General features: G+C 43.9%; 2 protein-coding genes across 6 annotated transcripts in view; both read left to right on the top strand.

The window, feature by feature from the left end:
* Window positions 1-6,092, top strand: part of LOC118110701 (protein bicaudal D homolog 2) — a 44,340-nt gene extending 38,248 nt beyond the window's left edge. Inside the window, exons 10-12 of one of the 5 annotated variants that reach the window (XM_035158668.2) lie at window positions 372-603; window positions 2,226-2,319; window positions 3,883-6,092. In XM_035158668.2, coding sequence (XP_035014559.2) covers window positions 372-603; window positions 2,226-2,273 — 280 coding nt within the window. In that variant the 3' untranslated portion in view covers window positions 2,274-2,319; window positions 3,883-6,092. Of the gene's footprint in view, window positions 1-371 lie in introns of all 5 variants that reach the window. The other 4 variants (XR_004696985.2, XM_035158667.2, XM_035158669.2 and 1 more) reach the window with 4 other exon arrangements.
* A 4,933-nt stretch (window positions 6,093-11,025) lies between these two features.
* fgd (faciogenital dysplasia) overlaps window positions 11,026-27,903 on the top strand; it is a 55,429-nt gene continuing 38,551 nt past the window's right edge. Inside the window, exon 1 of the mRNA XM_035159042.2 lies at window positions 11,026-11,352. Coding sequence (XP_035014933.2) covers window positions 11,331-11,352 — 22 coding nt within the window. The 5' untranslated portion in view covers window positions 11,026-11,330. The remainder of the gene's footprint in view (window positions 11,353-27,903) is intronic.

Below are 27,903 nucleotides of genomic sequence, written 5' to 3' on the forward strand. Positions count from 1 at the left end.
TGGAGCTCTATCTGTTCTGTGTGGCTCAGGGGTTCCACCTGGTGGTGGCAAAAACTGTGCAACCAGGGGAAAGGTCATGATGAAAGTGTTTTTATTTTAGTTATTGACTCAGTGAGTGTTTGTGTCAGTATCTGAAAACATGCAGCTCGGGTCTGTGTGATATAGTCATAGTTTTACAATAGTTTAATGTAAAAAAACTAAATCCGAAATTATTTTCTCCATTGAGTTGCACTGTTTCGTATTACTGCATGTGATAGTCCCCCCTAGTGGTGTGACACGGGACAATATATCTTCCTGACACTCTTCATTACCAGTTCAAAGTGAATGAATACACATCTGACTCTACAGCTTTCTGTGTGTGCCTCTTGCAGTTGTGACGAGTATGTGACCCAGCTGGATGAGATGCAGAGGCAGCTCGCTGCAGCAGAGGATGAGAAGAAGACCCTGAACTCCCTGCTGCGGATGGCGATCCAGCAGAAACTGGCCCTGACGCAGCGCCTGGAGGACCTGGAGTTTGACCATGAGGAGACCCGCCGTGGAGGCACCGCCAGCCGCGTTAAGGCCCGCAGCAAGGCCGCCAGTGCTGCCATCAACCACTCCCACGTAAGTCAGAGTCTCTCCTGCTCTGGCACCGGCCGCCCAGAGCCCAACAACGCCGTGCCCAATGGCATTCTGGGAGGCCCTGTGGTCTTCTGCAGCGAGAAGTACAAGATCTACTGCGACTGAGGCGGACAAGGATTCCGCAAGGGACTGCTGTGTACAGAGGGGAGGGCGCCTGTCGGCCGAACCCTCCCTGCCTTAGTGTTTAAGATCCCCACTCGCTCGCTTAGCTCCCTGGCCAGCCTGCGCTCCTCTAGGGACTGCTGTGTGACTAACCGGCTGCTCGTGTGTGCTAGTGTAAACGCTTAGGGGAATGCAGATGTATGTACAGTGGTGCACTAGACATTTGGACTGTAGTAGACATATATGGCATGTGGATTATAGGGCCCCGGTTATATTGGGGGTTTTGTGGATATTATGGAGTGTCTATTCTTTCCGCTGTCATGGTGCCGTACGTATGATGTAAAAGGCGGCCGCTTCTGTGCTGGGTTGTTCTGCCCCCTGAGTGTATTGCCTGGTAACAGTAACACATTGTGGGGGTGGGGACTTGTAAAAGGGGATGTCAATTTGATGCTCTTGCAACTAAATATGACATCCTCTGCTCTACGGCTCGTCCGTTGGCATCGGTGCTCCTTTCGAAATAAAAGCCCTCTTCTTTCCTCTGCCTCTCCGTCCTGGTCCCCCAGGACTGACCTGTGTCCAGTTGCCCACTGTCTAATCAGGTCACTCTTAAATGTTTACAAGAAGAAAAGAAATATGCAATCTCCCCCTGCTTTCTTGCACGGGGAGCACAAAATGATTCTACACAGAGATTCTAAAACTTGCCAGTGGGTTTTCTGGTGTAATTGTTTTGGGCCAATAAGGAGCACCTGTGACCATGGGTGTTTATTTCAGGATGGTTTCGAAGCTGTGATCGTAGCACACCAATACAATAGGGTTGGTAGAATCGCATGGCTTTGCAGCTAAAAAACGCTTATGAACTTTTGAACTGTTTGTATCTGTGTGTGGTACAAGACAAATGTACTGCAGGGCTCTACATTGTAAAAAGAGGAGTTATTTGGTGTCGGGTGCGATGCAGGAGGGCTCTCTATTCCGTGTGACCTACTGCGTTGCGATGGATTCCTTCAGAGCCATATTATAAGAGAAGAAGAAGGTTTGACAAATCGATCTCCAGACCCAAATTAAGTGCACTTCAGCATAGGTGCCTCAGGTTCCTACTACTGTTGAAATGATATGATTGCTGTGAACAGAGATACAATATAGTTTTGATCAAAGATGATTTTTTAAATATGGAGCAAATCCTAGAAGAGCACAAATCAATAAAAGGCACCCACATCTATTCTGGATAATAAATGTGCAAAGAAAACCAAGCAACCACACGGCAAAAGTGCCTGTCGACCCAAACACTCGATATATTTATCTATCTGCTGATGTAAAGCCCTGTCCTGTCCTGTGTCTCTACTTGAGCTCACTATGTCCTCGCTTCTCCGTCTCTCTCCCCCCCCCCCTATCCTCTCTCTGTTTTTGAAGAGCTCTGTGTGTTGATGTGGATGAAAACACTTTTCCCTCACGTCTCTAATCTGTGTCTTGTCACTCGGTCGCCATAACGACCCTCTCTCTTGTAGATTGTCAGCAGCTTGCTCCTGAAGCATCACCACTCACCCTTTAAATAGAATGAGGAACTGTGGGGAAAATTGCCCGCCGAGTATTTTTTGTCAGGTAAAGTCCTCACGTACTTTGTGTTCCTGATTTTGTTCTGTTGCCTGTTTGTATATCAGAGTTGAAATGAAGCGCCCTCATGTGTGTGTCATGTTTTCTAATCTTTGCAAATGGAGGGTCGCCCATTTCTTTTGTCTTTAGTTTGGTGAGTGAGGACACAGCGACGTACTGTTTTAGTATCCACACAATAGCTTTAACCCCTCGCAAGCTAGCATTACGCAAATAGGGAAAAAAAATACAAGTGGGGCTTGTGTTTAAATCCATGTATTTCTTGTGGATCATAGACACCTTAGCTTTATGATGCTGAAAGCAGGGTTGATGCGAGGAAAATCCTGCAAGATTGATCAAATTAGAAGTTTTCTACTACTACTAAGCTATATATTGTACTCTATATTCTTAATATGATCATGTTCAGGTTATAATCTTGCAGGATCCTACTACAGTATTCCCTCCTCTCAGATATGAAGAGAGGAGAGTTCCTTTATGCCTCCGAAAAATGGAACGACGTCCCCAGTCAACCCTGCTTGAGTGTGCATTCATAAGCCACAGCACACAGCATGGACGTTAGAGATAGAGAAAAAAACTAATGCAGCCTCCTGAGAGGTCAATCACTCTTACGTTTGTGATTCACTTAACTTACAAGTGCGATATATTCAGTTTCTATCAGTTTGCGCTGACAGAGAAAAGGTTTGGGGAGTAGTCGAGGGAGAACTACTCGTGGTGTAAACCAGCTCCTGGGAGAGAGAGAGCGAGAAGATAAGAAAAAGCTAGACATGCTGGGGAGGAGAGCCAGATGTCCGACTGAGAGCTGACTCTCATACTGTAGTGAATGAGTTTCCTAAGGGAGAAACTCACTGTGGAGGAAGAGACTAGTTGAACAATCAACCAGAGGACATTGATTCAAATTAGTCGAGCCCCTGACCCCTTCTCTCCCCTTGTATAGGCTCAGTGGGATCACTGAGCAGTAGATAGACCCCAGGATGTGATTGTTACTAGAACCCCCTTCTCTCAACGATAATGAATCCCCACTTTGCTCCATCTGGTTTGAAATCAATGTCTGGCTCCTACCTCTGTTTGCAGGCTCCGCCCACTTCACCTTTCAGTTTTACTACCCATGATGCATCTAGTTTCTGATTTCATGTAAGCCTGCATGTATAACAGAAAAAAAACATAAACCGTTTTTCATGTACTTGCATGGCACAAGAGAAAAACCCATCTCCTCTGACACCGGGTGGCGGGATGTGCGTTTCAGCTCTGTCCTATGAATGAAAAGGTCGTGGTACTCGTGAGTCGTTGGCTTCCTAACCGCACCTGCAGGGTGACTCGTGTTGAATGTGCTTTCACACCAGCTCCTCAGAAACGTATAGACGAGGTCGATTTGACCCGAACGCTCCTGACATGACATCACTCGCCTCCGGGGCTCGTGCCTAACGTCGGCTTCTGTTGCTCTGACTAACCACAGCCGCCCTTTTTGCTGTGTGTGTGTGGACTCATGTTAACAGTTGCTCTAAATTGATCAATAATTCTAACGCTGATCATTTGTCTGTTTCTTCATTTTTGCAGTAAATTACAATAGCTCCGCGCGGACGACGAAGCACCGACACAACGTCCATTCTCACAGCCGATACAGTTCGCCGGGAAAGGGTTAGCACTGTAGACGATTTGGACATGAAGACAAAAAAAATAAGAAAATGTTAAAATTTGTAAGTCGGATCAACTGTCCTTCCTCTTGAACACTAAAGTGATGCATGCAATACTTAGTCTCATCTTTGCGTGCTGCTGCTGGAAGCCAATTTCCGAACCGGAGGTTGCAATTGGCTAATCTAACCCTCCAATGAGAAGCCAGGGGAGATGGGTATTTTCTTTTTTTTATGTAAATCACAATCTTGTGTTTTTTGTTGTTTTAGTTTATTATTTTCTTAATCTGTGCACTTTCATTATATAGGACTATAACAGACTATTATTAACCAATAGGAAAGCGTGGTAGCACTATGGTTTGTGAGTAATTCAGTATAGATTACACGACTATAGGATTATACGTCCTGCTGAAAAATCGGAATTAAAGAGACTATTTACTCCGGTAAGGGCTTCGCAAACCATAGAGCGACTATTACGGCTTCATCCTCAAGATTTTATCCATGAAATTATCTTTTATTGTTTTGTTACATCATATGTTATGCTGTTGGTTTTTCTCTTGTGTTTGTTCTACTGCCATGTTCTCTACAAAAAAATCCAGGGTGATCAAATTCTGGGGTTTTTTCATGTATTTATTATTCCTAGGAATAGTTCGAAATAACACAATGAAACTTGACAACGCTCTGACTCAAATAGGTAAGTTGTGTTTTGGGAAAACTTCAAGCGACGTGAAAAGCTTTTCCTATCTTCCTACCGAGGGCGTTCCACTGAAGCGGGATCACTGACTCTCAGAATTCTTTGCAAGTGCAACAATTAAATTCCAAATTGGAATTGTTTCATTCTCTCTTTGTTTATCGTGCCAAATCTTGGTGCACCGTTTAGGTTGAAAAGAATCAAGACAGAAAGAAGACAAGCCGTCAGTTACAAAGGTGTAATTCGGGCCGCGGCTCTCCGTGTGAGGGCCGGGGTTTTTGATTTTTGGGTTTCTTCAGTTCTTCGTTTCTGACCAGTAGTGCCTTTCATTGTTTCAAGGGAGAATCTTAGACTAGTGTTTTTATGTTTTCAGTTTTTTTATATAGGTGAGGACCTCGGGTTCAAAATGACTGTGAGCAGCAATAAGTGCAAAGGGAATTTCAACCCTTTCCGCATGAGTGAGGTAATAGTTTTAAAATTAGCTCAATAAAACTGAAATTGTTTTGAATTCTGCGGGTCAGTGATCCATTCAATAAATTCAGGGGTATTAAAAAAGAAGTTTGTTTTTTTATCAAACTTCGGGAACCAAACGAAATCCCTTTGGCCTCCTGTTTTTGAACAAATGTGTTGGGGTCGATCGGTGTACTATTGGAAACATCTACGTATCTCTAGCTTTGTTTGGTGAAGGTAATGTGATATCAGTAGTATTGTTGAAAAAATGTGCAGAGGGCGCATTTTATCCTTCTTTTTCGTCCGATTTGTTTTGTTTGTTTGTTGGTTTGTTTGTTTTTTTATTCTTGAATCTTTTTTTACGTCATCTTTGAGCATTGTGTTTTCAGGAAACAGAAAACAAAATGGGCATCAACAAGCAGGAATAGTGCCATTATAGCCAATGCTTGTTTGTTGAGGCGTTAAAGTTACCAATACGGACGAGAAGCTAAAAACTAAAAGTGCAATTCAAATACAGTTTTACATTTAAAAAATAAAAAGTTTTCTGTTTGCTGGAAGCGATAGCATTGTCATAATAAAATTAGCTGTGCGAACTTGATATTGTCATATTGTGTTTCAGTATTGATCCATAATGAGGGTTTGATATCTTTATATGAAATAACGACTTCACCTGTATGTTGGTATTTATTTGAATTGTCATGCAGTACTGTATTATCAATAATGTGCATTATGATTACAGCTAAATGTCATATGCATGTTGCTCAGTCATGGGACCTTTACACAGAATTGAAAACAAACATTTTAAATCTTTTTTTCAGGGAAAAAAAACGATGAAGAAGGAAACGAAAAACGAAAAGACGAGAGTAAAGTCTCATGTATTATTGATGAATTAATCCCATGAAAGTGTTTTGTTTGTTTTCCAGCAGGGAGGAGGTATGTCTGTGTAAAGGTAGTCATACTGGCTAAAAATCAATAAATAAAAACATAAATCTCAAGGCTTTTTCAGTGTTGTTATTTATAGCTCCTCTCCCACAGCAGCAGCAGCACATGAAGGGTTAACCAGGAGAGTGCATGGTCTGCAGCCCCCGAGTCTCCTCAGAGTGTTCCCAGCTGGAAGCCAGGGGCAGGGGGAACTTCCCAGCTGTCTGAGCACACAGCTCCAGGACATGATCACATTTCACACAATGCACAAAAAACACTTCCACCTCCTCCTCCCCCGCCGCTGCAGACCCTCGTTCTCTCCCTGCCTGTTCTCTGCTGTGTCGCTTAAACCTCGCTGCTCCCTCTCCCCTCCTCGGCCTTTCTCCGTTTTCCATTTCTTTTCCTTTCCTCCTCTCTCTCCCCCCCTTGCCTCCTGGTGATACGCCCACGCGCTGAGAGCCGCCCTCTTGACCTTTGGTGCACCCGGCACTTCCTGTCCAGGCTCTGGAGGCCGGAGCTCTGTCTAATTAATACTGCAGTGATTTAAAATGCAAGAGAAATGCTGACGGGCTCTTTAACAAGCTGCTAAAATACTTGATTTCATGCTCACAATGCAGTTTTCCCAGCCCAAGAGTGATTTATAATGATGCACATGAGATCAAATAAATAATTTCAGCTTTAAAATGTCAAGTTGATTAGGATAAAGTAACGTAGCCTTCTGCAACTAAAGAAAGATTATTAAATATTCCACTTACGCACAGATAAAGTTGCATGATTCATATCTGTGGTTTCCACCCTTTTCTCTCTGATGCAGCCTCGTCGGATGAGATCAAGAACACTTTATTAACACCATCTGTCGTGAGGTTCTACTAAAGTCATTATTTAACACTGTGTTGCATCAAAGTGGATATTGTTCTTTTCTTTTCATATTTCTTTGTACTTTTTCAACTGTAAAATCTGACAGGTTGATCTTACCCTAAACAATCTATAGTAAACTTATCTCCTTGAAAAAGTTAAGTACATATAAACTATTAGTCTGAAGTTGCGTTTACTGAAAATCTCATTCATTTCACTTACAACTTAGTTCTATGTACTTCATTTATTTCGAGGTGTTAAAACTTAAACATGACAATTGAAATGAAATTGTTCATTCTACGTTTAAATAGTTTAAGTAAAAAGTTAGTCTGACTTAATTGAAAGGATGTGTGTACTCAGTAGAATTTAGGAAACAGTTAAATAAAGTAAACACAAGAATGGTTAGTTCACAGGATTGTAGCAGGTTGTTTTTATTGATTATTGTGAGAAATAATACTCTCAAACATCAGCCTCACACTAGTTCGTCATCCTTTAGTGAGGTAATTTTGGTCATCTAGGTATCTCACTTGATAATATCTGATTTTTATCTCGATTAATGTGTCATGGACAAGTATTTGATTGTGTGTTTATACTGCAGACACTCATGTCCAAAGTAAATTCCCCACTGGGACGATAAACTCCTTCTTATCTTATCTTATGTTTTCCAACTGGATGAGCTCCTCCACAATCTTTCCACATACTTCCTGGTGAATGCAGAAGAGCCTCCCGGAGCTTTTTAAAGTCTGGAAGCTCCCCACAGAGACACAGCAGACACAGGGTGGTCCGTGCTCCTCATTACTAATGAACTAAACACCATGTGTGTAATATTGGTGGACTTCTCCTTCAACTGAATGCACTAGAAATGTCCTCACAATCATACATAAGTTCCAGTTACCGTAATAATAAAGCTTAATATATCTTATGTTAATGATACTGTCGCCCACCCACACGCCGCTGTGACTGGAGCGGTAGAAGCAGTGAAACAGCTTTTTCACATGTGCCAGCCCGATTGAGCTTGAATGTCAGAGTGTTAATGAAAAGACGTCAATGTCCCTGACAGCCAGTGACATCACTGTAGCCACAGAGGAGCCTTTGTTGGTGCCAGTCTCCTCTCACATCCTCCCCAACCAGGGCTCGACTGGCAGAGGGAAAGTATGGGTCAGTGGGGTTCATTCCTCGACATCAGTCCTCAGTTATCAGTTAATATGCAGGTGCTGTGGTTTTATTCTCTGGACGCAGGGGAGCGGTTCATGCTGCAGATCGAGCTGCTGTCTCACATGTGATGCACTGTTAAAATCCACCACCTGGGGTCCCTCTACTACAAATGGTGACATATTCATGGGCAGCTTGTCAGTGGGTTCAGCATTGGTCTTAAAACAGAGGCAGAATGTGTGTGTGTGCACTTACAAAGAGTCTCCTTTATGTGCCTGCGCCGTCATGTGATAAAGTCATGTGGAGCCTGAAGGAAGCGTGATCAGCTGCTGTGGATGAGGAGCTCCACAACTTCAGCACCACCCAGGCCCTCACATGGATTAACTTCAAACACACACACACACACGTTTCTGAGCAGCTCTACTGGAGCAGAAATGATTCCAGAGGACGTTAACTCATTTATGGCCCGTGGAGGAGTGTGAGCTCAGCCTCATGATGCATTAAAACATTCCTCAGTCCTGACACTGGACGTGGGGTGTGAGCGTCCTCGTGACTCACAGATCTGTCAGGATTATCGAAACTCTTGGTGCAGTCTCAGAAAAGTGCCACAGCCACAGATCAGTGTGGATTCAATCAGCAGGAGGAGGCTTTAATTTGCACCTGAAAAGGAGTGAAGGAGTAAAACCTGGCACCTCAGTACAGAGTGTGATTAGTCATCTGATTCAGGCGTTTACACCATGACGGTTTCAGATAAGTGTAAAAGACTCATCTCACACGTATGCGTGCCAGGTTCACACCTATCCTTCATCTTGACTGCTCATCTGCCTCAGTCTTCTTTCTCTTCCAGTCCCTAATTGTCTTATTTTCAATACTGCTCAGTCTGTCTCTCGCCTCTCCCCCTCCTCCTTTAACTCCCTTCCCCTCTCTCTTCCTCCTTCCTCCTCTCCTCTCTGTGGATGCTGTTGTTCCTTCTGGGAGGATGTATCCCAGGGGGCTGTTTGGTGTTCTGCTTTCTGTGGACCAGCATGCCCCAGACGCACTGACAGGCAGCTCCGTGCACTCGGAGGCACTAACAGGGGCACTGGGCCCCTGGTCTATTTAAAACACGAGTTCAGTCATCCACAAAGCTTTTGGCCTTTCCGACTCCACAAAGACATGTTCAGAATTATTCTCCTAAGTAAAGAGGGAAAAGGTTAAAGTGAAAAAGGGAGAATGTGTTTTCTTTTCTTGTTTTTGCTTGGGTCTGCAAAATGGAGGCCCTGTTTTGCAAATGAAGTGATCAGAGCAGATATAGAAGAGCTCATACATGAGGTGTGTATGTCAATGGCTTTGTGTGCACAGCAGCCAGGGAGGAGGGCATTACCATTACAGACCCTGCTGTTGTCTGTGTTGATCTGAGACAGATGCAAAGCGTGCAGCAAAAAGGGGTTAATGACGCGTGGCTGAGTCGACACGGGTTTCAAAAAGACGGAGGGCCGAGCGGACAGACAGACACAGAGAGTCGTAACGAGGGTTCGCGACCACACACTCGTGCTCCTGCTTGAAAACTTTATTACTGACACACACAGACTGGCAGTGGTGGAGGGAGCACATGGAGCCTTCACTGAAGTAAAAGTATAGAGACAATCTGAAAATACTCAAAACAAGTCAAAGTGTTTTAGGTAAAAGTCCAGAAGGATCATTCATTTTAAATCTGTATCAAGTAATTTTGTATTACCAAATTACAACATATATTATCTCTGGGCACTTTACATATTAAGGTTGAGACTTTACAACCTTACAATATTATAGAGAAACCCAACAGTTCCTTTTGTACTTGCAGTACTCGAATAAATGTACTTGGTAAATGTACTTCTACCACCAAAGGTTGTAGCCCTTATAACCTTGTATGCCCCACAGGAAATGAAATGTGATTTTATATCTACAGTCAATACTTGTTCTCTTGCTGTTGTGAGTCTCTTGTTACTGCTTACAGAGATTCTCAGAGGCAGCTGACAGAATCCGTTCAGCTGCCTGGGAACTCAAGATAATCAATTAAAAGATGAGCAGCGACATGGAAACGCGTCGCCAGTTAGTATTTGTGTTCCAGCCTCTTTCTCCACACTAATAGGCAGCTGTGGACTTTTCTCAGCAGAGCCATCTCTGGAAATAGGCCTCATCCTTTTCATGACTTCACGTGACACTGTCATGTCATGTCATGCCTCGCTGTGCCAGTGGGCACATCATGGCTGCGAATGTAGCCTGTTAATAACTGACTCTGAGACTGTGGTAGCTGCTTCTAAGGGATAGTTCACCCAAAAATGAAATTATCTACTCACCACTATGCCGATGGAGTGGTGGGTGAAGTGTTTGAGTCCACAAAACACTTTTAGAGTTTCAGGGGTAAACAGCGTTGCAGCCAAATCCAATGCAATTTTAGTAAATGGAGACCACTTCTTCAAACGTGGAAAACAACAGAAACAAAAACATGAAATGCCTCCATACTGATCCTGTGGTTTCATTCAAGTGTCCGTAAGCCTAGATATTCAAATTTGACTCAAAACAGCATCATTTACACTTTGTTTTAGTCCAAATGCAGCTTGTTTTCCTCTTCTCGAGCCACGTTCACACGCAAGCAAGCTCTCGCCCAAGAGTACGCGCCAGGTGACATTTAGGCTAAATGGAGGCATTTTCTGTTTTATTAGAAGTGGTCCCCATTTACTTCAATTGTATTGGATTTGGCTGCAACACTGTTTACCCCTGAAACTCTAAAAGTGTTTTGTGGATTCAAACACTTCTCCCACCCCTCCATAAGCATAGTGGTGGGTAGATAATGAGTACATTTATCCCTTTAAAGTCAAGTGATGAGTCCAAGAATAACTTTTATTAGGTTCTTATCTATTTTCCAACACATATCTTTCATTCTAGCAGTCACTCACCCAATGAATGGGGTTGTCGTGCTCGCGCATCGCACCGGCGGGGGCGCGCATCTCCCTTTTTTTTTTTTTTGCTCCAGCGGCTCGGAGAGGAGGCTTCTCTCTTCAGGAGGGAGGAGAGAGGAGCGCACGGAGGAAACTACTCTGCTCGCTACTCGGCACAAGAAAAATGACCCGGGCACAACTCGCTGGAGTCCGTAGGGAAACCATGAAGCGACCTTAAGTGTGTGTGTGAGGCTCGGTTCTCCTTTTTTTTTTTTTGGGACAACAGGAAAGGAGGAGAAGTGGAGACGCTCCGTGCGCAGGAGCCTCTGTTGTTGCCAGTTTCTCCGAGAGAGGAAAAAGAACGCGTTCCGCAGAGAAAAGAGCCGGAGACGAAGTTTGTGCAGGATGCAGGGGGTTTCAGCTACTGGTGAGTTTTTCAAACACACAGACCGCTCTGCCTCTCTGTCTCTGTTTGTAATGAAGAAGAAGAAGAAGAAGAAGAGGGAACTCTGCTGGGAGAGCTTTTCTGAACTTGTTCCCCCAAATGGCCACGGCTTCCATTGCGCACAGGATTTGAAATTCCAAAATGCTTTTGCCAGCTGTCAGCGGGGCAGCTGCAGGCCTACAGCAGCCCCACAACAACCGAGAGAGGGGCTGTTGCTCGTACACACACTCACACAGACTCACACACTCACACACTCACACACACACACACACACACACACACACACACACACACACACACACACACACACACACACACACTTGTGTTGGGAGCTGACATGGCAAGAATAGGAGCAAATCTGTGCCAAAACCCTGAGGAAAGGAGCTCTGACCTCACCATTGCCCCAGACTGACGCAGGGCCCTCTCCTCACACACACACACACACACACACACACACACACACACACACACACACACACACACACACACAAAATTATATTACTGATTTTGAGAGGAGTCATTCATCCTCCTCACTGCTGTAGTGTGTGTGTGCTCTGTAGGACCTTGTCCAGCTTTAATACTCGTCCTAATGAGACAAAACTTCATTTGTGAACCCCCGGTCAATGTCACACGTGACTTGTGGTTAAGTTAAGTAAAGTTAGTCCTGGTTCAGGTTAGAGTTAACCATGAATGAGTGGAAGTCAATGAAAAGTCTTAATAAGAAGTGTGTGTGTGTGTGTGTGTGTGTGTGTGTGTGTGTGTGTGTGTGTGTGTGTGTGTGTGTGTGTGTTAAATATAATTTAACTGGAGGAGAGTGTGTGTATATGTGATGCAAAGCTGTGTTGACCTCTGAGGTGAAGTGTGTGTATCAGTGAGTCATTTCGTCTTTTCATTGCATACACAGGTAATTTTGATGATATCCTTCTGAATTTGTATTCTACCATAATCAAGAAGACAGTTGTTCCTTTTCGGTCTATAATCAACTTTTCGTGTCCAGATGTGTGTAGCGTGATGTTGAGATGACACATCTGGGGCATCTTGGCTTAATATTCCCAACTAAGTATCCACAGCAGTAAGTTGCAGCAGGAACCGAAATCCAATTCAAATTTCAGCTAAATCTGGAGTTTGTTCACAGGAGGCCTGAGAATACAGTGCTAGCATGCAGACAAAGAAAGGGGGAGGGCATAAGAGTGATAGGGATGGAGTGCTGATGGGGCGATATCAGGCTGCAGCAGAGGTGAGCTATGCAGAGAGAAGGGAGAGAGAGAGAGAGAGAGACAGAAAAAACAAAAAAAAGTATGTTTGTTGTGAGACTCGGGGGAGGAATTGATCTGCCGTCCTCCTGGCTGACTTTCTTTTTCCGGCAGTCCAGCGGTGTATCGTTTCTCTCCCACACACACATTCATTCCCAAGGCCTCGGTCTCTCCCTCTTTTTTCTCTGCACTTCCCTCTTTCTCTCCCACACTGTCCCGGATCAATCTCGTCTGCCCCCTCATCGCTCTGCCTGACTTAAATCCCCTCCCCAACACACACACACACACACACAGACACACACACACATTCGGGTCCTCGCTGCAACTGCCGTCGGATGAAATATATCAAATTTTTTTCTCCTCTAAACTCCCCTCAACTCTACTCCTTCCACATGGGAATCCAACCAGCCCGTGCACTCTCTAATGCTTATTTTTATGTTTACGATGGGAGGGTCAAAAGGGTTGTAGGCTGCTCACATCAAATCATCGGAGAATCTATTAAAATAGACCACATCACAAATAAACTGCGGTCGCACAGATAGCACGCCTCTCAGTTTGAATTCCACCTCAAGCCTCAGACTGGTTTCCCACTCCATAAAACTTCTCTCGACAGACTTCACTCTCTGCGAACGTGTCTCGTCCGACAGATGTGGGACGACGGTGGTGGACGTTTTTTTGGCAGCAGAGTCCTCGGTGCAGCGTGGACGTCCCCTGACTGGCTGTTTAGGTTATTTATTATTAACAAAAGCTATTGGGCCTGGCTGTGTTTAACCAAGCCAATGTAAACATCTCCCCTCCGTGTTAGATAAACACAGAACACGGGAGTTGGAGGAGAGGATGGTGAGAATATTATCTGCCCAGCTCCCTTTGTTCCCACTTGGTTTTCAGCTCAGATTCTCCTGCTGTTTCTCTCACTTCCAAAGTCTGTCCTCTTGCTGAAAGTCAAATGGAAGTCGATTGACTTTTTAGGTCATGTCGACTGGAGATGTTCCGATACAGTTTTTCCCTTTTCGATACTGATTGCGATACCTGGACTTATTGGCTGATATCAAGTACTGAACCGATACCAGTGATTAAGGAAACAACAGCATATATATTGTGTTGTAACAGCTTTATGTGACTAACCCTGTATCAAAGTAATTATTTATTTCATTGTCCTCTGGCGCAGTGCTAGTGTTGTTATTATGTGTCACTCCTCTTGCATACAGTTCAAGTCGACATTTTACTTGTGGGACTTATTGACAAACTTTGACATTACAGCTAGCTGTGGCTAACGCTACAATACCGGTCTTGGTTTTGGGAATTTCTGAGAAAATAAATTGGTGAAACTAAAACTGTTTTCAGACATGAACGCCAGAGAATGTCCGCACAATTGGGTCTGAACATTTTTTTATGGAGTTCGCCTCTCACATATGCAGAACGCAGCAGGAGATTGTCGATCACAATGACAGGAACATCTCAGGAATGTCAGGAGAAGGTCCGCAGCAACTGACTCGGACATTAGCGCTCTCGTCCTGAAATTATCTGGAGTTCAGTCCATGTTTGAAAGCAGCTAAATATACTTTAAAGACTCTGTATTGAATCGGTACGTAGATTTGCGTACTTGCTGATGCCTGATCCGACATCTTCAGCAGTAGCAGAGGCATTTTTCCGATCCAGGTATCAGATCATCTTTAATAAGGACAGAGGCACAAACATGATCTATGAACCACAGACTCCAGTATAACACTGTACTGCAGTGTTACATGTCTGGAGACAGTTGTATCCAAATCAGCAGGCATGATTTATTCATTGATTGAAGTGGACATAAATAAATTAACATCTACTTATACTAGTGGGTAAATCTGGCTGCATATGTAGCAGCCATAGATTGAACGGTGATTTTCAATTTTTTATTATGTCAATGACATCTGAGCAAAAGACAGTAATATCAAAATATCAATGAACTGTTAAACTGGGAAGCTGTCTCAGTCTCCAGATAAGAAGTAAATGTGTTGGGTGATGGAAAACTTCCTGTTGCCATTCTTCCCCTCCAGCTGTCTTGGCTTGTATGGAGCCCACTGATTGTTGTCGTGCATTAGCTCAAGGGCTCAGTAATTCATTCAAAGTTTTAGATAGATAGATAGATAGATAGATAGATAGATAGATAGATAGATAGATAGATAGATAGATATTGAAGCACTGCAGCTAACAAGCTACTGCTTGATCTCAAGGTGACCAGCAGACCATTCTTCAAACACGTTGGTGTATTCCTGCAAGCGCCAATGTCTACCATCCCCTACGTGTGTGTGTGTGTGTGTGTGTGTGTGTGTGTGTGTGTGTGTGTGTGTGTGTGTGTGTGTGTGTGTGTGTGTGTGTGTGTGTGTGTGTGTGTGTGTGTGTGTGTGTGTGTGTGTGTGTGTGTGTGTGTGTGTGTGTGTGTGTGTGTGTGTGTGTGTGAGAGAGAGAGGCAGCATGAGTCAGTTTCAGTGCCTTTCTGAAGCTTAAGGCTCTTCCTCGGCTTGTCTGACTGTCACATTGATTTTCCCAATGGGGGTCATGTGTGTGTCTTCAGCTAAGACAGCCCTGCAGTGTGAGTGTGTGTACGTGTGTATATATATGTGTGTGTGTGTGTGCGTGTGTATGTGTGTGTGTGAAAGGGGCCTCTGATGTGATTGAACCATTTTCTAACACAACATTTTTAGAAAGTGTTTTTTCTGTGGCTTCCCCCCTTCTTTTCTTTTCCTGCGCTCTCTATCCAACTGTAAACGCCTGTTTTCATGTGAAGTTGTCACAGTGATTGTGTTAAATGACCTCGTGTCCACCTCTGCACCAGATAAGACAGTGGTCTATTAGCTTTGCTGGTTTAACATTAGAGTGCAGGTAAACATCAGACACATTTACAGGAGGATGATGACTTCAGGACCGAGACTGAACCACGGAGGATCAGAAACTGGTTTGTTATGATATGTCTACTACTATAAGCTGGTGTGACAACATTGTGGCGTTATATTGACACTCCTGTTCAACAGGTTCTTCAGTCATTGGCAGGCACGCTCCTTTGAGAGGCGTGTTTCCAATTGTTCTGCATTGAAATTGTCGTAGCATATGCAATTATAGAGCAATGTTTGCAGTAATTGTCAAAAAGGACATTGTGACAACTTCTAACCACACCTAGCTGTTCTGTGTGGTGTGACGTAGCCCACAACACTGGGCTTCCCCACCCTTTGGACTCAAGGCCTAAATATGAAGTCATATCTGCTCTTGACGTCTTGTCATAAGTTACGATCCTGAGTTATGAGTAGTTCAAACGAAGATCTCCGGCAGTTTCATTTGAAGGATCGTACATTCAAGAGGTGAAAGTAGATTTAAAATGTAAAAAAAAGGTGAAGACAGTTATTTATAAGTTTGTCTCATACCCCTGCCAAGGAGGTTATGTTTTCACCTCTGTCCATTTCTCTGTTTGTAAGCAAGATTACACAAAAACAAAATGAACAGATTTCCACGAAACTTGTTGGAAAGCTGCGGTTTGGGTCTATGAAGGACTCATTCATTTTTAGTGCAGATCCAGATCAGGAGACTGTTTGAGTGTCTTTCTAGTTTGTTTGTTAAGTTAGCAGCATTACACAAAAAGTACAGGAAGGGTTACCACAAAATCTGGCAAAAGGATGTAAAATTGAACAGGGAAGAACGCATTCAATAACAAAGTGTGCCATTTGTTATCATTCAAATTCCCTCAAATCAATTAAAATATTTTTTATTTAATATCTGTGACCAGAGTTTGGATATGAATAACCTCTAGTACAACAACCATAGTTGGAAAGCCTTATAGTGTTGGTGTCTGAATCCTTGTGATGCAACACACAGGCCACGTCTTTCCACACCAGAAGATCACACTGACACTTTGAGTGTTTCGAAAGTATTCACAGAAAGTTTTCACAGATTAGTTGGAACGAGCGGGAATGTGACAGCAGGGGTGGCAGGAGTGTTGAGTCGAATGCTGTTTGGTATTAGGATGTTTCTGTTCGGAGCAGCAGTCCTTCCTGCAATATGTGTTTATACTGGAGGTCTCTTGGCTTGAAGTAGGGTCTGGCTGACACACTCACACACACACACACACACACACACACACACACACACACACACACACACACACACACACACACACACACACACACACACACACACACACACACAGAAGGCGGAAGTGACCTAGATTTCCTAAATGGTACCAACTGTTGAGGCCTTCGAGAAATGAACAGAATTATACTCAGTGTCACCCAATCAAGGACAGGCATGTCAAGCATCGAGCGTTCCCCTAGAGACTAAATAAATCTCATCCTGGTCGTCGAGGTAGATCAAGTTGTTTGGAAGTCAGAGGCTAAGGAGTGCTGGGTTTAAGTGTCTGAGAGACGGGAGTGTTCCTTGAGGCCTTTTCTAAAAATGGGAAAAATAATCAGAAATCAGCCCAACAGAGAAGAGAAAGGGTCAAGTTCAGTAACCTTTCACCCTCTAAACTCTTTGGGGGCATTAGTCACAGGAAGAGAAGGTCAGTGTCTCTGCACAGCCGTCTGTGTCTGTCTGTATCGGAGTGTCTTCTCCAGTCTACTGTCTGTCTGGATTGGACCGACCCTGATGAGGGGGATTTTCCTGGGAAAGTCATATGGAAAGAAAAAAAAAAGTCCTTAATAGTAAAAGCATGTTCCATTCTATTTCTCTGTGTGTATGTATGTGTGTGTGTGTGTGTGTGTGTGTGTGTGTGTGTGTGTGTGTGTGTGTGTGTGTGGTGTGTGTGTGTGTGTGTGTGTTTTATGAGTGGAGCTCCTTTCTAGCACACTGAAGGCATTGTGTTTTTCCTCTCTGATCATCAGAAGAGCAGGCTCTCTAGAAGCAGGGGCTTCCTGTACACACTGGGGTGAGGCAGGGGAAGGGGGAGGCAGGGAGGAAGAGGAGGAGATGGAGGCCAGGTGGAGGTCACCTCTAGGTTAGATGGTGAGCATTGACGTTCTGGTTCACAGCAACACAGAACCTTGGACTCCTTGTCTGTAAAATGTCCTCCTCAATACCTTGGTTACAATCATTCAATAACCAAATATAAAGGATGGGTCCTGGGATGTGCCCTACATGAAAAACAGTTCCAACAATTGATTGAACCAAAGAGTTGTCTTTATATCAAAAGCTTGATTTAACTTCCTGTGTCATAGAAGTCCATTATTGTCCAAACATGTGCAGAGCCTGCTCTAAACCTGCCTGATTGGAATGGGCTGTTGCTCGGCCTGTGGTGATGCTGGTTCTAGTTTTCTTTCTCAAACTGTGAAAGTGACCTACAGTAATTGAGACACTGCAAATGAAGACTCAGTCCACAGAACCCTGAACTGCAGAATCTGTTGTCGTTGCTGATGAGTTCCTGATGTCGCTGCTTCAGTGTGCCGGTCGTCTCTTTATTCAAAGTTTAGTAATTTGAACATTTTCTGTGTCCAGATTGCACCGAATTTGTCACTGCACTTTCTTGGGCCTTTAACAACACAACACACGTGTGAAGCCGATTTAGATGAACTGTTCTCGTGATATACAAACCACAGACAGAGAGGAATTTCTTTAACTATAGTAGATGTAGATAACTCCTGTACTATAGAAAATATCAACGTGGTACACAATTGAAATAGGTGACACGTTAATTCATAATGATTAATATGAGCAGTTTGCACTTCAGTCTATTGTGAGTCAGTTTCCTGCTGCTGTAAATACTCCTGTGTGCAACAAATCTATACCTATTGTATATTCTATAGATCCGTATCTGTATAGACTGTAGTCTATGTCCTTCAGGAAATCCACCGTCTTCTCTTCTGGTGTAATGTTTGCTAAAAACTACATTTTGCAGCTCCACAAACAGGCTGGGAAAGTAATGACGTTCTGAGCGATGGAGTAGAGCAGTTTGCTTTGGGTCTTTTCATATGATTTGTTGACATTATTATTATCAGGATCTAGTTTGTTTATCTTGTGTATTTGTTGATATTCACATCTATATTCAATGTTTAACAAAATGTCAAATATTGAAACAATCCTATACAGTATATATATATATATGGTCAGTTTGGGGATTTATTATTTTTATTATGACCCATGCAGAAATTGTTCTCCATAGGTTTCTTTCTACTATAAAAAATCTTCCAGGAACTAACTTAAGCTTATTATTTTTATCAAGGTTACATTATTTCATGTGGGATTCAGTTTTTTTTTAGCAGGAATAGCATTACTGAAACTCCCTGGTTTTGATTTCAAGGACACTCGTCTGAGATTTGAAAGTGCAGCATCCAGTAGCCAGACGTGGACGGTGTGAATATGGTGTTTTCTTACATTATGGAAGCTGTCTGTCAAAGCAGTTGCTGCCTGCAGCTGCATTTCCTCGTGCTGACGCTGTTCAGTCCTCCAGACACTGAAATGATGATTGATTATCAGATTTCCAGTGGTAGATTTTTACACCAGTGTGAAATTTAAACCACAGGCTCGGGGAAAAAAATTCAATCTAAAGAAAATAACCCTTCAAACTGTACACACGCGCTTCTTGAGAACTTAATGTCCTTAATGTCTCAGCTAAGTTTAGTTCGCCCCCCCCCCCAAACCGACCTTCCTTAATCACCGCACACACTCCGCCATTCACATTGGCTCACCTGATAGGGTCATAAACCATGTTGTAAATGTCTTCCTAGTCTGGCTGATTGCAGCCAACAAAGGAGGCTTGTGTGGAGTTCTCCACGCTCTCTCCCCTGGGTGCCCTTCCTCCCTCCGCCCCCCTCTGCTCTGCCCTTCTGTTGTCATTAACCATTGTCTCTCTCCCTCTCCTCTTCCTTCCTGTAAACCCTGCATATTGTTGGTACAGAATAAATCTGGGGTAGAGTCGATTTAGCCGCTAAGCCCCAACACTTATTTGCCGCTCTTGACATTTACACATGATTATAATTTTTTATTTAACACTTACAAAATGTGCGACGCAGCCCCTGGGCCTCTCAGTCTGCAGGAAACATTTCCCTGCTCTGTTCTTTAGTCTCAGCCTGACACAGACGAGCTCCTTTTTTTAAAACCCAGGCTGATGCTTGAACAGGCCTCTCATTTAGTTCCCTACAAGACACTGCCAGATAGTGAAAGTTGTTCTGTTAGCAGCCTTTCTCTTTTGGCAGCATTCAGTTTATGGTCCCCCTCGTTCAAAAGTCCTAACTGCCACGAGTGTGTCTTTACGAGCGTCTTGTTATGCCTCCTGTAATTTGCTGTTTTGACGAGGAAAGATGCTGCTGTCAGTGGAAAAGATTTGTGGTACATGATGAGTGCGGATTTGTTCTCCCTTCTACTGAGCTCGTGAGAATCTTCTTCTCACTCTTAAATCTCAGCTCTTTTTTACCGTCATTCATAAAATGCTGATTCAGTAGTTCATGTAATAAAGCAGGAGAAACAGCTTTTACAACCCCGTCCATGAGCCCTTTCTTCTATTCATTCAAATGTGATTTATATCAGATGTGGATCTTATTGCCGACCAGAGCAGTTTTCCATAGAAATCTCTCTACTGCTGCTCTGCTGAGTGTGCAGCAGTTATTGTACCACTAGATGGCACTGTTATGTCATTCCTGTAAAGTTATTCATCCCACCCAGCAGCAGCAGCAGAAGAAGGAGTCAGGAGACTATGAACTTCCCTTAACGTTAATTAATAATCCCTAAAGACTCCAGAGTCTCGGGGAAGGAACTCCCACAAGGTGTTGACAAATAAATTAAAGGGGTTGTTGGGTTATTATAAGAGTCAAAAGCATGAAAAAGAAATCATTTCTGATACATGAAGTAGTTTATTTTTCATTTCTGTTTTTCTTGTGAGTTAATAGATAGGTAAAATTCTTCAGGCCTGTAAAAGGAAAAGCTTTTTGTTTTAATTGGTGCATCCAGTGATGATTTAAGGGGTCACAAGCCAAAAGGACTTGGAGCCGTTGGTTCTGCTTTCATGACCATATTCTTAAACATCTTTGTAAACAGCTGTCGAAATTTAATGTGTTTGTGAAGTTTTCTGTCCGTCATCACGACTCTGTGTCGGTTCACTGACACTCTCTCTCTGGGCTGGAGGTGGAGCTCAGCAGTCGAGCTGCTCTCAGTCTGGGTGACATCGAGGTGCTTCACCTTGACCCTCGGCTATCTCCTCTGCTTTTTCCTATTATAGTCTGTGCTTCTCTGCAGCCATTTATCACCCTGTGCTACTCTGACTCTGTGATGACTTTGTGAAACAAAGTAGAACTGTCATATTATGACTCCACACCGGCAACACTCAGTGGCTGTTGTATAGTCGGTTGTCTGTCGTCCGTCCTTATGTCCGTCCCATTCTTGTGAATAACAAGTATAACTTCAAATTTGTTTCAAACGTTAGTTGGACTCAAGGCTAAACTGCTTACAGTTTGGAGGTCACAGGTCAAAGATCAAGGTCGCTGTGACCTCTCAAAAACACATTTCCTGCCTCGTGAACACATGTCTCAGTAACATCTAGAGAGGATACTGTCAATTTTGGTACAAATGTTCACTTTGAATCAAGGACGACCTGATTAGAGTTCGGAGGTCAAAGGTCAAGATAATGTGACCTCACAAAACTATTTTTTTACCTTGTGGGTTGTCAAAGGTCACGGTGGATTCACAAAACATGTGTTTGGCCTCTTGAACAATACATTTTTACCAGTTGTCACTTGGACTTTAAGATTAACTGCCACCTGGAGGGACTGAAACTGCACTGGTTGGCGGAGGCATATAACCGCATGGCAGTAATTCTAGTCGGAGCGAGGTGTGGACTCTGATTTACCACTTTAATGGCTGCAGTTTGCGATGACTTGCATTTTCGACAGTAGTTAAGAGCTTCCCCTCTCCTCGTGTTAAGTCGTGTCACCTGAGATCCTCCTTTTGTTCTAAACTGTCAGCCGGAGGTTTGAACCTGTCGGCTTCTGCGGCCACCGCACTGCGCCGCTCCCTCTCCCGGCTCTCATCACAGGGAGGGTGCAACACCCTGCACCTAACGAGGAGATGAGAGCTACATCCACACAGATGGATCCTGTTCCTGTGGCCCGCTGCGGATTATCCTCCTCAATTTCAGGGTTTCAGCATTTTTTTTTCTTCATCAGGCTCCTAATACACTAACAAACCCTTCATTGGGTAAACATTGATCCTGAAAGGTCAAAATGTAATAAAACAAAAACTGCCACGGGCTGCTTAGGATCTGGATTTTATGGATGTGTGTTTGTGTTTGTGTGTCTGTGTGTGTGTGTGTGGTAGGTGTGTGTATAGGTGCATGCATACATGTCAGCTGGTTTTCTGAAAAACTTGCTCTCTGTCTGCTGCTTTTCATGCCTGGAGCTAAATCGTTGTAATTACTTTCTTCCAAAAATACCCTTGGAATATGAAGTACATGAGCTGGAGGTTGTTAAACTGCCATCTATCATCGCCGGACACACACACACACACACACGCACACGCACACGCACACACACTATGCTGGTCTCCTGCAGCATGACTCTGCCGCTGTGCCCGATACACAAAAACAAAACAGCCAGACGCGACTCATCCTGCTCTAATCTATTTGACGGCTGGGTGAGAGAGCCAGCAATACACTTATAGGTAAAGCACTCATAACCACAACAAGATTCAACCCTATTACAATAAGTAGCTTGTGGGCCTGCTTCTCTTTACCGACTCTCGGTGCAGGATGGCGTCATTGCTGTATCTCATTCAGTGGAAGAAATATGAGTGGACTGCTGATCTCAGTTTCAGCTGACTGAGGTATGAATGTGTTGATTCATTCACAAGAGCGAGCTTGGGATGCTTTGCATTCTGCCTTTGCTCTCACTGTCCTTTGTCTTGAAGTCAAAGGCATGTCGCTGCAACTGTGCCCAGTAGGTGACTACTGTACAAAAGTTTTTTGATGCAATTCTGCAACATGGAGTTTTTATGACTCAATTAAATTTTCACCCGCTCTGTCTAGAGGCACCATTCAAACAGATATCAGTGTAAATAGCATAGATTCCCCTCCAGAGGAAGTCAGGCCAGTAAACACAGCGAGAGTTAAATATTGTTGGTTCAGTGAAGCATTGATCATTTTTCACACTGCTCTTTTGGGTGTACTTTGCTTTCCTGTGTGCGATCAATCATGTCAAATGTTGCTGGTGATAAATGCCCTCCTGTGTATTCCTTGCCTGAGATATTCCCATCAGACACACACACACACACACACACACACACACACACACACACACACACACACACACACACACACACACACACACACACACACACACACACACACACACACACACACACACACACACACGCGCAGACCTTCGTCATCCATCACCTTCTACCCCCGTCACGCCTCGTCCTCTTAAACATGATGCAACACATGAAATCTGAGATTATAATTTTGTCCTGCAACAAAGCTAAAAATCTAAGAGAACAGTGGAAATGATATGCAGCTGAAAGGTTTCGTGTTTCTCTGCAGATGGAGTTGTTAGTGCACGTTTGCCTTCTTTTGATGCTGCGCTGGGTGACGCTAGCCGCCCTGCATCATCACACACGCTCCGTTTCTTTGACCCTGCATGGCCGATGTTCCCAAATCACTTTGTGCCAACCTTTTCCTCATTTGAACTATTTATTTTTACTCTCTTGTTTCCATCTCTGTCTGTGCTTGCACACTAATCTCTACTGAGCCGTGCATAATCATAGGCCATCTGGGCGCTGTAGGGAAAGATGAGCCTGCAGCTCATCAGATGACCAAATGCACTGTGGGTGGACACACACTCGCGTGCAGGCACTCACACACACTCGCATGCACACAGTCACACCTTTAATAGTTACAAACCATCACAGGGAGGTTCACTCGAATCACACCTTGGAAGACCACACTCAAGGACATGCACACCATGGGGTAACAGTGGGGACTACAAGGGCACTCAGTATAGAGCACATACCTCCACCAAGGCCCAACAGGCCCCTTAATTACAATCGAGCTGCAGCACATTTCACACACCAGTCCCCTAAATATGCTAAAGCTGCTTTTTTCCATCTAGATCCATGAAATATTTTATATAAAGAAAGTAAAAAGAAATTCCTGGATCCGTACCAAAATTTAATGTGTCATTCCTTGACCCACATCGCATCCTTCCACCAAGTGTCCTGGTAATCGGTCCAGTAGTTTTTGCGTATTCATGCGAACTAACCAAACCAACCAACAAAAAACGCAAACAAAACCAAGTGCTGCAGGAAAAATCAATCTCTAAATCAGTGGTTAACTATTTCTGCATTGTCCATATAGTCTTTGCTTAACAAAATAAAATAATCTGACTTCCACACAGAGATCCCATTCATATAACAACCCCCGTGTATTTATTATCTGCTGTTTCTCATATTGCTCCCCTGTCTGCAGGACTGCCTGTTTGTGTTGTCTGAGGAGCTGAAGAAGAGCTCATCCAGATCATTACTGAACTGCTGAGTGCTGGTAAATTCTAACCTGCCCCTCTGGTTCAATAGATGCAGCGTTGTAAAAAACAGGTCATACAATAAAAGATATGTGTGAGACCTTTGTAATTATATTAAAATTGTTCCACTGAGGGTGAAGTTTGAACTGGGGCAAATCATCATGTGAATATGTAATGAATTAAACCATGGAAGGTTTATCCTTGATATAAGAATCACATGGCAGCAGCTACAGTATCAAAACTTGACTAAGGTTGACTCTTAAAATTGTAGAAACTAACATAAGTCAATAGCTGTAATAACTACATCGAAAAATAGATATGTCAGACTAGTTTTTAACTGATATCACAATAACAGTTTTGTGGTATTTTATAGATAAAATATTCCGATTGGAGTGGCTCATAAAAGTTCCTTTAAATTAAAACCTGCAAGTCTTATAGCAAAGGCCATTTTGTGTCTCTCAGCTACATATTGGTGGTAGTTACAGTTTCCAGCCCTGCATGCAGCCCATCAACCCCATTTAAACCCACTAGATCTCGATTTTTATTTGGATCCGCACCAAATTGCTCAAAATAATCAATACCAACCCCCATGTTGTGTTTTTCATCAACACTCACACATAATTCTCTAAGAAATCAAGGAAATTGTTGAAAATATGATCTCTCTATGTTAAAATGAATCCCAGATCCGCCCCCTGATCCAGATCTGCACCAAAATTGAATGGGTTCTTTCCTGGCGTGTACCGTATCCTTCCACCAAGATTCGTGGGAATCCGTGGAAGTAATCATTGTATGTACATCTAAATCTGATGCCCTTATATCACTATATTGATATAGAAACATATAGACACATGTTTACAAATATTTATTATTGAATTCAGACTTTGCGGTTGACGTTTTTGTGGCAGACATTTCTATATTACTTTAAATATTCAATTCAGGATCATTTTCTTGATCTCCTTGATATTTTCTTTGCTCTTTCAGTGAACCGCTCTCTCCTTCCCCCCCGTTTCTGACTCCCCCACACACCCCAGGGCCAAACACCCACAGACGACATGGGACCAGTGTAGTAATATAATTTCCAGACCTTATACCACCACCAGTTAGCTCTGCTCTAACAACGTGCAGCAGCATAGTCTATAGTGTGTTGTCTTTCCATCGGGGGGGTAACACAGATAGTGGGATTATGCAGACCCAAGTCTCTTTGTAATTCAGATTAGACCTCTGTACTCCAGGAGGATAGCTTTAATTATTAATAACGACTTTAAAGAGTCTCCTCTGGGTGAAATATTAATGAATTCTTCTTTAAAGAGAGGTTCTGACGCCTAAGAGAGGGAGGAGGACTGGAGCCTAATTTAAAACATCTCTTTGATCTTTATATCTGAATGTTTGAGGAGTTAAGGTAAAGATGACTGTCGGGGGCACATGTATGTGAGCGGACAGATGGAATGACTGCTGAAGATATTTTCATTCAAGGACAAAAGAAGTATAGCATAGCACCTAAATTTGACACAGGAGATCACCTGTCGTTATTCATATCTCCAACCAAACCCTGTTTCCGTCTGAAAGCTCCAATTGATCCGCGCAATGAATGGTTGTGAGTGTAATTCCCCTCAGAGAAACCTGATCCACAGGCTCAGTGAGTCAACATGAATGTGTGTCAGGAACCGTGGAAGACTCTGTGCAGCTGCCTTAACGGTGTCCTTCCTCGACCTCTGTCCTCCGCTGAGGTTTGTCTGGATGTTGTGTCTCGCTGCCACTCGGGGACCTTCACAGACGTGTGAACATTAAAGCTGTTCGTTTTCCCAGCGTGAGCTCGTGTGTCTCTCTCTTCTGAATGTGTGTGTGTGTGTGTGTGTGTAGATGTATTCATACGTGCGCCTGCCTGTGTTGTCTTTCTGTGTGAGGGCTCTTAGGAAAAATCCTGGAGTCGGGTCAACATGCTGTGGAATGTGAATTGTCTCCATGACAACAGCCCAGTGTCCTCCTTCCGGCTCTCATCCACAGGGCTCATGCTGAGGCCGCCAAACCAAGTGTGCCGAGGCATCAACGCCACCGATCTGAGCTATTTAAAGAAAATACTTATTTATCTATGCTGATTTCTGTACCAGGTCCCGTCTGACTCAAGCTGGACTAATAATTTATTCCTGCAGTGTGTGTGTGTGTGTGTGTGTGTGTGTGTGTGTGTGTGTGTGTGTGTGTGTGTGTGTGTGTGTGTGTGTGTGTGTGATGTCGATGTAGTATTTTGCATATTGTTGAAGGCGTTGCTGTGCACGTCTCTGTGTTTATTACAGAGCCATGAAGTCACGGCGGGTGTTGAACCGTGACATCATACGCTTCGATATCTGGAGCGTAATCCACAGACAGAAGAGCAAACGTAGTTTCCAGATTTGTTGTCGCTGTCTCATTGGCTGTCCTCGATTCTGACATTAAACAGGGAAAATATATACACATCAATTTTTAATGTATGAACACCAGGCGATGAGTCGTATTTCCCCTCCCTGTGTAATAGAGGGATGGAAGGGTGTGTGTGTGTGTGTGTGTGTGTGTGTGTGTGTGTGTGTGTGTGTGTGTGTGTGTGTGTGTGTGTGTGTGTGTGTGTGTGTGTGTGTGTGTGTGTGTGTGTGTGTGTGTGTGTGTGTGTGTGTGTGTGTGGTTGGTGATCCCACTGAGCAGATGGGTGGCAGATGCCCTCCTTAGGTCAGTAGAGCGGAGAAGGTTTAGACTAGTCGTGAATATACCAGCGGGTTTGAGACGGAGTCGGCAAATAATCACACACACAAGTTTCCTCTCAGATGAACTGGGATCATTGTTGTAATTAGTGAGAGTGGTAACGCTCGACAGACGGACAGAAGAACTGTGCCAGCTTGTTTCATTTCCTCTGTCGGTTACTTTCTCTTACTGACTCCCTGTCTATCTTTGTGATCTTATTCCAGGCCGTGACATGGAGATCTTCCAGTTGCCCCCCTTTTTAAAGCCGAGTCCTACCTTGAGCAGCGATCTCCTTCGCACGAAATAAAAAGCGGTAACAAGGTGGTGAGAGGTTCGACATTCCTCCCCAACCCACAGCTCACATTCCTCTCTTTGGTGTAAAGAGGGGGCACGAGCACCATGCCTCATTAGATAACCCACAAAGGCAAGGCTCTATTCTTATGTGAAATGGGTTTTCCCCGGTATTTGGATTGCCCCTCAGGGCGACCGCGGTGCCGAGTCTCTATCTCGTCTTTTCCCCCTGATGTGAGAATATTACACCTTCGGCTTGTGGATTGAGCAGCCTGCTTTATTGCTGTGGAGAGCAGCACCTGTTCCCCCCTGTCCGGTGCGATGCATAATTCACTGTGCCGAGAATTTCAATCAGTTCAGCAAGAGGTGGCCTATATAACAAGCTGCTGGAGGTGAGGGGGTTTACTCGGGAGGCTGTAGTTATTGCCGCTGTTTCAACAGGAGGACAAGAGGATCAATCAGGGCCCATTTTAACCCAGTGTCAGTCGCACTCAACTCGCCTACAATTTTAAAGCTTCTGCGTTTCCTGAATCTAAATCCAACACAGCCACCCATCCCCCTCTTTACATTCCCCCTGTCTTCCGCTTCTCTCCTCACACTCAGCGTTTAAAGCTCTGTTATCATTTTGGAACAGGGGGTCTTCCAGTGGTGTTTCCATGGTTATCGGTGGCATTCGCCTGTAGGTTCAGAGCCGGTGTCGGGCGATGTCACCCCGTCTTTCAGGCCCATGTCACCCCAACTATTGAGCAGGATGAGGGGGAGCACAGTGAGATATGGAGAGGGGGGGGTTGGCTGTAATTATATGTGCATATGAA

This window comes from Hippoglossus stenolepis, chromosome 6 (assembly GCF_022539355.2).
Source record: "Hippoglossus stenolepis isolate QCI-W04-F060 chromosome 6, HSTE1.2, whole genome shotgun sequence".
Classification (NCBI taxonomy): domain Eukaryota; kingdom Metazoa; phylum Chordata; class Actinopteri; order Pleuronectiformes; family Pleuronectidae; genus Hippoglossus; species Hippoglossus stenolepis.